This window comes from Ochlerotatus camptorhynchus, unplaced genomic scaffold (genome assembly GCF_037179485.1).
Source record: "Ochlerotatus camptorhynchus isolate MF236.1 unplaced genomic scaffold, CSIRO-AGI_Acam_v1.1 ptg000336l, whole genome shotgun sequence".
Taxonomy (NCBI): domain Eukaryota; kingdom Metazoa; phylum Arthropoda; class Insecta; order Diptera; family Culicidae; genus Ochlerotatus; species Ochlerotatus camptorhynchus.
The window spans coordinates 1,300,510-1,313,352 of NW_027040824.1; the positions used below are offsets into that span (position 1 = coordinate 1,300,510).

Below are 12,843 nucleotides of genomic sequence, written 5' to 3' on the forward strand. Positions count from 1 at the left end.
AATCTACTTTTTTACGTATCTATAACAAGCCTAAACTCTATTCTATCAACTTCTGCGAAAAGAACTATCTTTCGTCAACTGTGTGCAAAGTTATTAGCAAATAAGCAGTTCGTGACCAAAACTGTGTATGCCAAGCATGATTGTCGGTCCCGGTTGCAATGAAAATGTCGCTTATCAAGCCACTGGTACAGATAGCCTGCCAAACCAGATATGTCTAAGCGACACCTTCGACAGTTTAATTAACTTGATTTTTTTTTTTATATATCTTTATTAAGGAGACTTTCAGCCCTGGGCTGGTTCGTCTCCAACTTGAAAATGTCTGCCACCTTTCCTCTTCCGGTTGTCGTATGAAACTCCAGCTCAGGGAGCTGTTTGAAGTCTGTTTGAAGTGCGAGTAGTTCGGATTTTCGCGGTGCATGTTAAAAATTTAGATGCGTTGCTCCTCTTGCTTGGACGCCATTTTGAAAACTGAAGAGCAAATGTGAACATCAAAAGAAAAGCATCATTTTGCACGCATACACCTACAGGTGTTTAGATTTTTTAAATGCTCGATTAAAAGAAATGCGTCAAGTTTAAGTCGATCATATTTTGATCGTAACACCCTTTAAGTGGTGGAGTGGTTTGAAAATTTTCTAAAAAAACATCCATAACCGTTCCACAGCATTCGCATGTCGGTGGCGATAATTTCTTTAATAGAAATTCGTGTGTCAGCCTGGTATGGCCGATGCGCAAACGAGTAAGTACTCGCTGGTCGGCAGAACTTTTCTGGGGGGAGGTAGCTCATCGATTCTTCCGGTTCGCCTCCTAGCATCGTGCTATAAGGTACCAGGCGATAACCAGGGTAGTTCATCGATAGCTCGATGACGTCATTTCGTTGGCGTCTGCAATGGGAAATTCTCATAGCAGGCGTTGACGATGGTACGTTGTCGAGTTGTTGAATAGCAACTATCGTGGTAACTCACCGATTACCTGTCGATCTGCCAAATTTGGAAAGACGTCTGCATTGAATTGTCTCATATAATAATATTCCGCCCACTATATCACAAGAAATTGCGAGTAGCTGAGTGGAAAGGAGATAAGTTAAGCATTGGGTACAGGACCAAGTCTCCCCTGGGTGGTGCAAGAAGATGAGCGCAATAGAATCATCAAGTTGCCATAAGGCACGGAATGAGACTATTGCATGGCTGGGTAGTCAAAGTCTTCCATTCGTCATTTCAGGTGGATTAGAACAGGTTTAGGTTTAGGGTGGGCGTTGGCCAGATTTGGATTTTTCAGATATAATCCTAAATAGGACCTAGATTAACCTCAACTTCTGTCACAATGTTTCATGGTGACTAATCAACACTCAATGGGTAAAATATCAAATTTGCGGTAAATTTGAAAAAAAAGGTAACTTGGAGTGTAGAGCGCACTGCCCACTGGACGATTCTGAAGCCTGACCAATATATATAGATACATTCATACCATTGGCATTTTGTATTTGAGATAAGACAGAGACAGGATGCGGAGGGCCCGCTTAGCGGGAGCGTAACCCATGTTATGGCTTCCATTTATTAAATAGTTCAGATAGGCTGGAAATGATAGGTTCATGTTGAGAAAATGTACCATATGGTGCCCGTTCACTGATCAAAATTAAATTAGATTCAAATCGTCAGGCCCTGCCCTGTAATAAGGGGATTGACGATGATTTGTCATGTTTCATTTTGCATTTGCATATAATTGTAAGTTTCGGTTTGCTTTTGTAATTGTAAGATAGATAGTTTGGCTCAATTGAAACATTGAGTTGTATAAACTTGATGAATCATACCTCTAAAATAGTAGTAGTTACAGTGCCGCATTATCTAACAACCACTGCCTGCAACTAATGTTGGAGGGGTCAGCAGGGCTGATTACGGATCAAAACTAACATAACTCTAACACTGAAATGATCCCGAAACTAAATAAATAAATAAAATAAAATAAATAATACTAATACCTCCTTGTTTTCTCTCTAATTTGTCTACTATGTCCCACCATCACGATGAGAGATGAGCTACCGTACATGGTACACGCTCATATACACTCCCAAAATAGTATGCCGCAAGTAAGTATATCACAGAGGCAACTAAAGATCCAGAAACGAAAACCGATAACGCTGAAGATAATGAGGTGTAGTGATTTATATGACTAAATAGTATTATTTATTTATACTAACCTAAACACAACGTGGGGTGACCCAAATCCAAACGATCACTAACCAAAATAATAGACTTATCTTTTTTCAGCAGCACTACACCAGCCAGCAAAGTTCAACAATCCATCGTTGCTTATGCCTTTGTTGTCGTTTGGAACCAGTTTTGCGAGGTAGGCGACGATTGTGCGTATTTCTCGCGTAACTTTTGAAAAGAGCCTATTTATAGCCTGAACAATACGTAAAGAGCAAATTGAAACATTGAACGTCGCGTGAAAGTGGAACTTAATGAAGGCCTAAGTACTTTTTCGTAGTTTTTAGTTTTCGAATTTGAAAGATCGTCGGTTACAGTGGCCTGCTTACTGAGCAGAAAAACGCGGTCCCAGGTCCTTACATATCAAAGAGATTTATGGTAAAATCGCTTGTGTATCGTGTATTTTGCGAAACTCGTTGTTGTAGTTGGTTCCGGGTTTGAATGGATACAAAAATTTGAGTAACGGTATTATGTGATATGAGGGGCTCGGTGGCCTTAGAGCAACCGTTTTTACTTACTGAGCAGAACATCATGAGTCTAATCTCAGGTCCATCCACATTCAAGATTCGTCAATCGTTTTATTTGTTAATATGACTACATGGTAATAACAGCAACTCGGTGATTAAAAAGGTGCTCGTCTGCCTAGTGGCAAACGTTTTTGTTTACTGAGCAGAAGACCGTGGGTTTAGTCCAAAGCTCCTTCGCGTTATATGATCGTTAGGACATCAATTCAGCTTATCGTTTACCAAAACGAACCCTGCTGCAAACCCAACCCTCTTATCCAACATCCCAGTGATTCCTCGTGGAAGTGCAGAGGTGTTCTCGGCTTCCATCAAAGCGAGTGTCATGTCAACACAATCCTTCCCATTCCTTTCTTGACCTGTGTTCGGGCGCGGCCGGCGCTGGTATTGCCTAATTTAAGATCACCAGTTTTTACACGTTGAGGATGATTGCTAGTCCCAAGCATCGTCTATTGGTTCTCTGTGTAATTACAGCTGATCTGGCAATAACAGAGTAGCAACCGTGGGCGGTCAATCAAGCTCAAGCTCAAGCTCAAGCTGGTCGGCAGAACTTTTCTGATCGATCCACTTTTTCGTGTCACGTTTCATCTCCTTCAGCTTGACTTACTGTAAGTTGCGCCCATCGTGCCTCCCACTGTTGACGAACGGCTTGGTTCATTGCCTTAATGGCATATTTTCCTGGAATACCGATATTGATTAGCGGATTATTTCGTGCTTCTCCGGCGAGTCGGTCCGCTTCTTCGTTGCCATGGGTGCGGACAGAATGATCACGTCAATTATTGTACTCGCCTCGTTGACAGCCGATTTGATCGCATAGGCCTCCGCCGAAAAAACGCTACACGCTGCCGCTGAATACTCCTCCTACTCTGTCTTCACACCTAGAACCGTCGGTATAGATAGCCGTAGAAAGGTGAAACCGGTTTGCCAGCAACTCCTGAATGATGAGACGCACTGTATCTGGGGAATCTCTAGCTTTCACGTCCCAAACAATGCGTGGCTTGGGAGCATGTCACACTCGATTGGCGAAACGTGTCCCTACAACGATGACCGCCTGACGATCGGATACACGTTGGAAGACTGGAAGGTCGACATTTCTGTGATTCTTTTCCAGCAAGCGAATGGCAACTGCGCTTCAGCCATGATCGCTGGAATCGGGCTGGTGACGTACGCTGCTGAGGGGGGCGAGAGTTTGCACAACTTTATCCTTGGCTCTGCTGACAAGTCCGATGCCGTAAAGAATGCGTGACGTAACGATTGCCAATCCTATGCACAGAAGAGACTCGCGTTGCCCTCGTGGAAGTTTAGCCCCGATCATTTTAAGAATTCGCAGCGTTGAGTCGTATGTAGTTTTCACAGTCTTACAATGCTGTTTGAAAGTCAGTGACCGGTCGAGGGTGACACCGATGACTTTCAAACGATTCGTCTTCGGTACAACTACAGTGAACTATTGTTTAACGAAACTTCGGTAAATTTTCAGTTTACTGAACTGTTACTCCAATATATATCACCGAGAACAGATTTTGATTATAAGTGTGTACAGGAATATTTATTAATGTCAGGGCAACTGATCAAGGAACTTCAGCGATATCCAAAAACCTTTAGGAAAGGCAAAAAAAAAACCTTAGAGAAGTTAAGAGAACATTAGGAAATTTGTTAAAACTTTAATATCTTCATCTTCTTTAAGAAGTTACAAGAATTTTAGGGAAGTACAGAGATGTACCGATTATTTTTTTAAGTTTTGAAAACTATACATATATTGTGGGAACTTTATAGATTTCCAAAATTTTTCAGGGGAAGGTCCATGAATTTCAGGGTAGCAACGAATAATTGTGGGAACTTCAGGGTAGCTTTAAGAACATCTAGGAAGATCAGAGAACCTCAGATCAGTTCATTTGACTTCAAGGAAATTGCAGGAACTTCAGAAAAGTTCAGAGACTTTCAGGGAAGTCCACAGAACTTCGGAGTATTTTAAAGATTTTTGCAGATTTTTCAAAGCATCCAATAATTAGTTGCAGGAACTTTCAAAAAATTTCAAGACTTATAAAACATTCAGAATATTTCAGGAATATTACAAAAATTTCTGGAAATTTGCAAGGTCTTCAGGGATGCACCATAACTATCAGTAAAATTGTAGGAACGCAAGAAGTTTCGAGAACTTCTCCAATATTTAAGGAGCTTCAAGTAAATTTAGAGATTTCAAAGGAAGTTCCATGAGCTTCAAGGAAGTATCAAAAACTACAGGAGAGTTGTGGGAACTTTTAAGATGCTTTTTAGGAAAGTCCCAATTACTTCAAGTAAACACCGAAAAATTCAGAAAAATCTCGATTTGCTGGGAAGTTTATAGATCTTGAAGAATTAGTCAGTTTGTTCCGACATTTTTAAGTCTTCAAGAAAAATAGTAGATTTCAGTTTTATAATTGTCAACGTTTCAATTCAGTTGGAAGGAATCATCATCAGAACTAATTTTAGTTTAGGATCATAAATTCATTTCATATCATTTATGCACTGAACTAAAGGCGGAACAACTTTACATTTAGGGGGCCAAGTTCAAACACAGAAAAGTCAAAAATAAAACATTGTTGATCGATCGCTAATCTTTCAGTAGTAAATATACGAAAAATTAAGTATTTTTAAGTTTCATGGAGAGCAGATAGCAGACAAGATTACCCGTACCCTAGTTTTAATTGGGGTAAGTAAATTGTGTGTCCATTCCGAAATTACAATTACCTAAAGGAGACGTACATATGAAAAATCAGTGGGTAACGAGCGCTAAATTTACCATGACAGCACTGTTTTTCTCTCCGGGTTTTAAAGATCATCGGTTGCAGTGGCTTATTCTGGTGTAAGGGCATTGGCGTAACTAATGAGGGTGCCAGGGGGGGGGGGCAGGCCCCCTTCAAAATTATCTAGGTCCCCTCCAGAATTTTTGGTGTTTGTTTTTGACTCACCGGTATTACAATTTGGAGAAATTATATTATATCAAATCGATGGCAATAATACATCTTCAGGCTCTACAAATTGGCCATGAGCTCAGGAATGTTTCTTTAACTTGTGAAAACTTCGTAAAACTTCAAATATGAACTTCTATCGAAAAAATCGGGAAGATCGTTGAAATTAAGTAAACTTGGTAGAAATTCTGGGAAATTCATAGATCTTCAGAAAAATTCGTATAAAAAAGGAACTTGGAAAAATTCTGAAAACTGCGTAGAAGTAGAGAGTTCATTTAAATTTGAGGAGCTTCGTAGAAGTTAAAGGAACATTATTTTATTTAAGGGAAGCTCATAATTTCTCGGGAACCTCTACATAATTTCAGTTTTTTTTTAGCCTCATGGACTTGGAATAGTTGTGCAAATTCAACAGCAAACTTTGTAGATGATTTTCTAATTTCGTAGCATTTTGAGGAGCTGCGTGTAAGTGTAAGGAATTTTGAAAAAGTTCAGGGAATTTTGCAAAAGATTTAAAAATAGTTCAATAAACTTTTAAGAACTTCAGGGATCTTCACTTCATTTTAGGGAACTTTGTTGCAGTTTTTCAGAGATCTTACTCCAAAAAGCTTCATGAACTTCTTAGAGGTTTTGGGAACTTCGCTTAATTTCAAGGGACTTTCTAGGTGTTCAAGAATATTTTTAGGTTTCTTTGGTGTCTTTCCAGAAGTGCAAAGATGTTCAAAGATCTTTGTAGAATTTAAATTAATGGAAAATATGGAATTTGGAATAAAATTCAGGGAACTTCGTAGAAGTTAAGGAAATTTTGTTAAACTTAAGTTTTGTAGATGTTCAAAAAACGTTGCATAAGTTACAGGATATTCTTTCAAACATTCTTCCTGGACATCTGGAAATATTCGAAAGATCTCCATATAGTTCAAGATATTAGTAAAGTTCACTAGATATTTGGTAGGTTGTAGGTTGATCAGGAAGTATTCAAAAGTTTTCCAGCTAATGGTATCAGATGGAATCTTGAATGATGAATCTTTATTGTATGGCCATATTTTTACATTTTCTATAGGAACGACCCGTGCCTTGGTGTTTTAGCTATATTTTCACAAATTGGCACTCCAGCAGCTAAATTCCGGGCATAAATTTCAATTTCTGCATATACCTAATATGTATAAATTTCTGTCTTTTCGATGAATTGTATGCCCGGAATTCAGCTGCAGGATAGTTTGCATGGATCAGCACCTTCAAAAGCCGGTATCTTAAAACCTGATGAAATTATATTATTATAACCTGATTATTCACAATTTTTGCTACATGTCAAGATTTTTCGAAATTTTTGATTCCCAATTTTTTCTTACTTTCTTATCTTGAACAATTTTTCTCTCGAGAAATGCTGCAAGTCTCAAAATCTAGATCTTGAATTATGAATTTTGAAGACCAGGAGATTCAAAACATGTTTAAGCCAAGTCAAATCAATTAAATTTATTTTGAACAAAATTTCGTCGACATTTTTTTATTTTATTTATTTTTATTTATGGAATTTTTTAAAACTTTTGATTAGGTCAAACATACTATAAGTATTAAAATTCTTATTTGTTTTTAATAATAATGTTATAGAATTTTGATGAAATGACTGTCCAGGAAGGATATTGCAATTTTATCTCAGTCTTATAAATTGATCTAAATTCGTTGACTTTTATTTACATTTGTATTTGAAGAATTTAAGCATACAATCTGTATCAGAGATATCTTTTTCTGTTAGTTACAAAATCTTGAAAACATATGGGTTTGGGATAACAAAACTATTTTTATTTTAACATTAATAATTAATAATGTAATAATAATGTTGTGCAGCATAGGCATGTACGTAATGAGTGAATTTGTTAGTTATTTCGACGCAGCTTGACATTTCCCATTTTTAAAAAAAAAATATTATTATTAAAAGCAAAAGCATTGCTATCGATGCGTAGAAATATTTCTGATCGATTGATGATAAAATTATTGAAATTGGTCCAGGGGCAACTGAGTTATTAACGTTCAAAATCTTTCGTAATTTCGTTACATGTTCCATTTTCAGTTTTCACAAAGTGTACCCCCATATAGAAATCACCGACGTAGTCCAACGTCAAAAAATTGTGCATCTTTAACATTTTCCTACGTCCTCAATGAATTAAATTTATTCTGTGTGCAATTTACCTTGAAAAAGCCAGAACTTTACAAAATTATAAAATTCAAAATCCTATAATTTAATTTTGATTCCTTTATCTGAGATTTGACTGATGGTGATATATTCAAAATAAAAAAAGCTAGTTACAAAATTCATGAAATTACCTAACCTTGAGAATTTCCTTAAGTTTGAGATGCTTACATTTACAAGATCCGGACTGTGATTTTATTACAAAAACATGAACAAACGATCATTGCTTGTTCAAAATCAGTAATCGTTTAAGGCTCTCGTACCATCAACTTGATCACAAGTGGTGTGTTGTGATATGAAGGATTTGGCTGTCTTAGACAAGTGCTTTTGCTTACTGAGCAGAAAAACGTGTGATCTCCTTTCGCGTCAAGGAAATGTATAGTCATATCACTTGCTTATTGTGGGTTTTTCGAATCATGTCATCGTCGTCGTCGTAGCTTTTGGTACCGGGTTTGAATGGTTACAACAACAACTCGAACATAGAAGGTATTATGTGATATGAGGGGCTCTGTGGCGTTAGAGCGACCGTTTTTGCTTTCTGAGTGAGTTTAATCTCAAGCCCCTCCACATTCAAGATTTGCTAATCGCTTTATTTGTTAATATGAATAGGTTTTTTGCTTACTGAGCAGAAAACCGTGGGTTCACTGCCAAGCTCCTTCACGTTATAAGATCGTTAGAACATAAATACAGCTTATAGTATACCAAAACACTTCAAACCCATCCCTTTTGCTCAACATCAGAGATTCCTTGTTTCAAGTTTTAGATCACCAGTTCATACACATTGAAGATGAATGCAAGCCCCAAGGATCGCCTATTGGTTCTCTGCACAGCAAAAACTTTGTAAATTTACATTTGGCACTTTAATGTATTTTCTGCCCTTAGTTGAAAATATCGCCAAAATTTCAATATCGTAAGCGACATGTTTTCGCTAGGGAACTTAGCGATGTGAATTTCGCAAAGCGTTATTTCCCGAACGAACTTTCTTGTTTGAGATTGAGATAAACTAATATCACTTCCAGCGTATTTTAAACTATATTTTTTGTTCAAAATGCCTTACACAACTTTTTGCCCTCGATGTGTAATGAAATAAATCACGAACTATGACTCGTGAACTTTTGTATTGATAACTCTAAGCAGCCGTTGACGTTTGAATTGCTATTATGAGTAACGTAAAATAAGAGTATTAAATGCATCCTAAATGAATATTTCCACCATAAAATAACAGACGGCTTACTTATAGCGAATTTGCTTATTATCCAGGCCCGTGCGAACCCGAGCCTTTTGTCAGTGCGAACCTCAACCCGAGCCAGGTTACAAAAACAAACGTTCACACTGACGTTTGCTTGACAACAAGCAAACCCAATCTTGATACCCGATCCAGGAACTGAATCAAAAACAAATTCGCTATTAGTATGCAACCTAAATATATTCATGCATTAAACATAAGACTAAGTTAAGAAAAAGAAAACATCAGCAGAGTAGCAGAAGTTCAGCCGGACGATTTCATTCTTCTCCTCGACGAAACATGAAATAGGAGACAAGAAACACACAGCTAGCTCGTTTCTCGATATTTTGTGAAATAGGCTGAGAGAGCGAAACCAGAGTTCGCTTTCGGAATCATTTCAAGCTGAACATTGCATTAGATCCTAAGTAACATTGATCGATTCTCTTCGTCGACTTTCGACTTATGAACGATACAATCGAGAACAAATAAACACCCAATTTTTACCTGTGATCATCAGCTCGTGAGAGAGCTTTTTCAATGCCTGTATCCATCCCAATGTTCATCTTGCATCTTAGATGGAAGCGATACAGCCTCCAATGATCGAGAACTGTCCTGGCCACGTTCTTGCAACTGGTAGGGATAGGAAGAATTCTTATTGGACACTTAAATACTTAAAATAGATGCACAGAGCTCTACGACCCCATATAAGTTTCAACGGAGGGGTGGAATTTTCAGTAGAAAGCGTCGCTCTTCACAATTTATCAACGATACAAATATTTAAAGTCATCCCAGGCCCGTCCGGGATTGAAACTATGACCTTCTGCTTGCTGAGCAGACACTCTTCTCACTATACAACCGAACTTGTCTCTGCATTTTTTTTTTCCTATGAACTGGACGTTGAAGACTGTCTGTGGTTGTTGACCTCTAGACACGGCATGTGCAGAGCAGTTTCGTCTTCTTCATTTCTACCTTGATAAACAGCCTTCTGTTTCTTTTTTATGGAAATTACATATCTGCGGAGGCAATATCAGCTCGTTAGATTTAGCATCCATAGAGAGATCGGTGATTTGCCTACCGGATCTTTTACCATTAGCCTATATGTGCTAGTAGCCAAACACTTCAACATCAAAATTTTGATCAATTATATTTAAAATACTCATTACTACCTCTACTTTCAGATGGGTTATGCTCAACTATCTCAGCGGGGCTATGGCATCCACCTAAGACAGTACTCCCGAGCATTTATCTTCGAAGAGAATGGCAAACGAGCAGTTTTTATCAGTGTGGACGCTGGTATGATGGGTCACGCCGTCAAACGTGATGTCATAGCAGTGCTTCAGAAGAAGTATGGTGATCTATACACCGTGGAAAACGTGGCCATCAGTGGATCTCATACACACGGTACCCCTGGAGGATTCCTAATGTATCTGCTGTATGATATGACATCGTTGGGATTTGTATCCGAAACGTTCAACGCGCTAGTTAAAGGAATAGCTCAAAGTATCATCAGAGCCCATAACAGTATGATTGATGCACGAGTCTTTATATCGGAGATCGATGTGGAAGAAGCAAATATTAACAGAAGCCCCAGTGCGTACGAGAACAATCCAGCAGAGGAGAAAGCCCAGTATAAAGACAATGTTGACAAACGATTGGTTCAGATGAGAATAGTCAACAAGAATAACGTGGTATTCGGAACAATCAATTGGTTCGCAGTGCATCCCACTTCGATGAATAACACAAACCGTTACGTATCGAGTGATAATGTAGGATATGCTTCTATTCTGCTGGAACAGGAGAGAAATAAGGGTAGCTTGGTGGGTAAAGGCGAATTTGTAGGAGTGTTCGCGTCGTCCAATCTAGGAGATGTTTCACCGAACATCAAGGGACCAAGATGTGAGAAGACTGGGCTTCCTTGCGATTTGCTGACATCGTCATGCCCTAGTGGAGCGGGTGCATGCTTTGCATCAGGACCCGGAAAAGACATGTATGATAGCACCAAAATTATTGCCACACGATTATACGGAGCGGCATCGGTAAGCATTTTCTGTAAAAGTATGTTTTATCTATTGTAATTATTCTGCCTCTTGTAGCATCTTCTAAGCAAAGCAGGTGGAAGAGAAGTAACCGGACCTATAAATTTCGTGCATCAATTTATCGATATGACAAAAGCCGATGCTATGTACTACAACCCCAAAACTCGCGAGTTTGAGCAGGTCCGTGGTTGTCTTCCTGCGATGGGTTATAGCTTTGCTGCTGGCACTACGGATGGTCCAGGAGCATTTGATTTTCAGCAAGGAACAATAACCGACAATGCTTTGTGGAACACTGTTCGTGATTTCATTGCCGAGCCTACAGCAGACGATAAAGAATGCCAAGCTCCTAAGCCAATTCTGTTGGCTACTGGTAGGGCAAAGTTCCCTTACGATTGGCAACCAAAAATCGTTCCCACGCAAATATTGCTCATTGGAGACTTTGCCATAGCGGCAGTGCCCGGTGAGTTCACCACAATGTCAGGCAGAAGACTGAGGAACGAAATCTCCAGGGCATCGGTAGCTGCTGGAGGAAAAGAACTCCAAGTAGTGGTTGCTGGTTTGTCCAATATGTACTCTAGCTACATTACTACACCGGAAGAATTTGAAATTCAGCGATACGAAGGAGCTTCGACATTGTACGGGCCACACACCTTAACGATCTATATACAACAGTACAAGAAAATGATAAGATCGATAGTCAAAAACGAAACCATAGATGATGGGCCATCGCCTCCGTATCAGGATGATAAACAAATCTCTCTAATGACTGGCGTAATCTTCGACGGCCATCCGATTGGACGAGAATTTGGAAGCGTGAAAGTTCAACCTCTCAACACGTACGAACGAGGAGACACAGCCTATGCTACATTTATAACGGGAAATCCTCGAAATAATTTGATGCATGATAAGACTTACTTCACTGTTGAACAGAAGCAGATCGACGGGAATTGGGCAGTTATTGCCACTGATGCCAACTGGGAAACAAAGTTAGTTCTATTGAAAGCACTTGTTGAGTTTTATTAAAGAACGTTCTTTTTCAGGTTCAAATGGGAACGCCAATCGACGATTCTTGGATTAAGTGATATCGAGTTTTCGTGGGAAATTGGACCCGATGTGAAGCTGGGAACATACCGCATCAGACATTTTGGATATTATCGATATATTCTTGGCGGAGTGTACCCATACACAGGATCAACTAAAACATTTATTGTAGAATGAATGGGAGACGTGTACGTTCCAAGACGTGAAGCTTTTAAAATATGTGATAAGTAGATGAATGGATAATGATTATGAATGCGATCGTAAAAAAAAAATAAGCAACATTGATGTGTTTTGAGCAAAATAATTATGAACGCGCTGGTTGTCAAGAATTACTCCAGGTCTCCCTGGTAGCTACAAATTGGAACCAAAAATCCTAGTCAATTAATGATATCTGTAAGTTGAAAAAGTGATGTATCAAAGAAGAAACAATTTTGTTCGAATAAATGTATTGTAAATAAATTCTTTAAAAGTTCCCAGTCAACATTTTGGTCCGTATAGTTCCGGATAAACACAGTGATATACTAACCAAACAAATCGTATAAGATGCGCAGATTTGCTATATAGGGGTAGGAGCATAGTGAATAGATGGGGTATAGAGCATTCCGCAGTTTGGCTCTGGATCTCCAGCTGCATGAAACAAATCAACTGGTACTAGGTTCAATATCATTATGATATTGATCCTA

At 38.7% G+C, this 12,843-nt stretch overlaps 1 protein-coding gene across 3 annotated transcripts in view; it reads left to right on the forward strand.

The window, feature by feature from the left end:
- LOC135708840 (neutral ceramidase-like) overlaps positions 1-12,599 on the forward strand; it is a 47,513-nt gene extending 34,914 nt beyond the window's left edge. For all 3 annotated transcript variants that reach the window (XM_065230994.1, XM_065230993.1, XM_065230995.1), the window contains exons 3-5: positions 10,262-11,119; positions 11,177-12,105; positions 12,160-12,599. In XM_065230994.1, coding sequence (XP_065087066.1) covers positions 10,262-11,119; positions 11,177-12,105; positions 12,160-12,337 — 1,965 coding nt within the window. In that variant the 3' untranslated portion in view covers positions 12,338-12,599. The remainder of the gene's footprint in view (positions 1-10,261; positions 11,120-11,176; positions 12,106-12,159) is intronic.
- Positions 12,600-12,843: the final 244 nt, after the last annotated feature.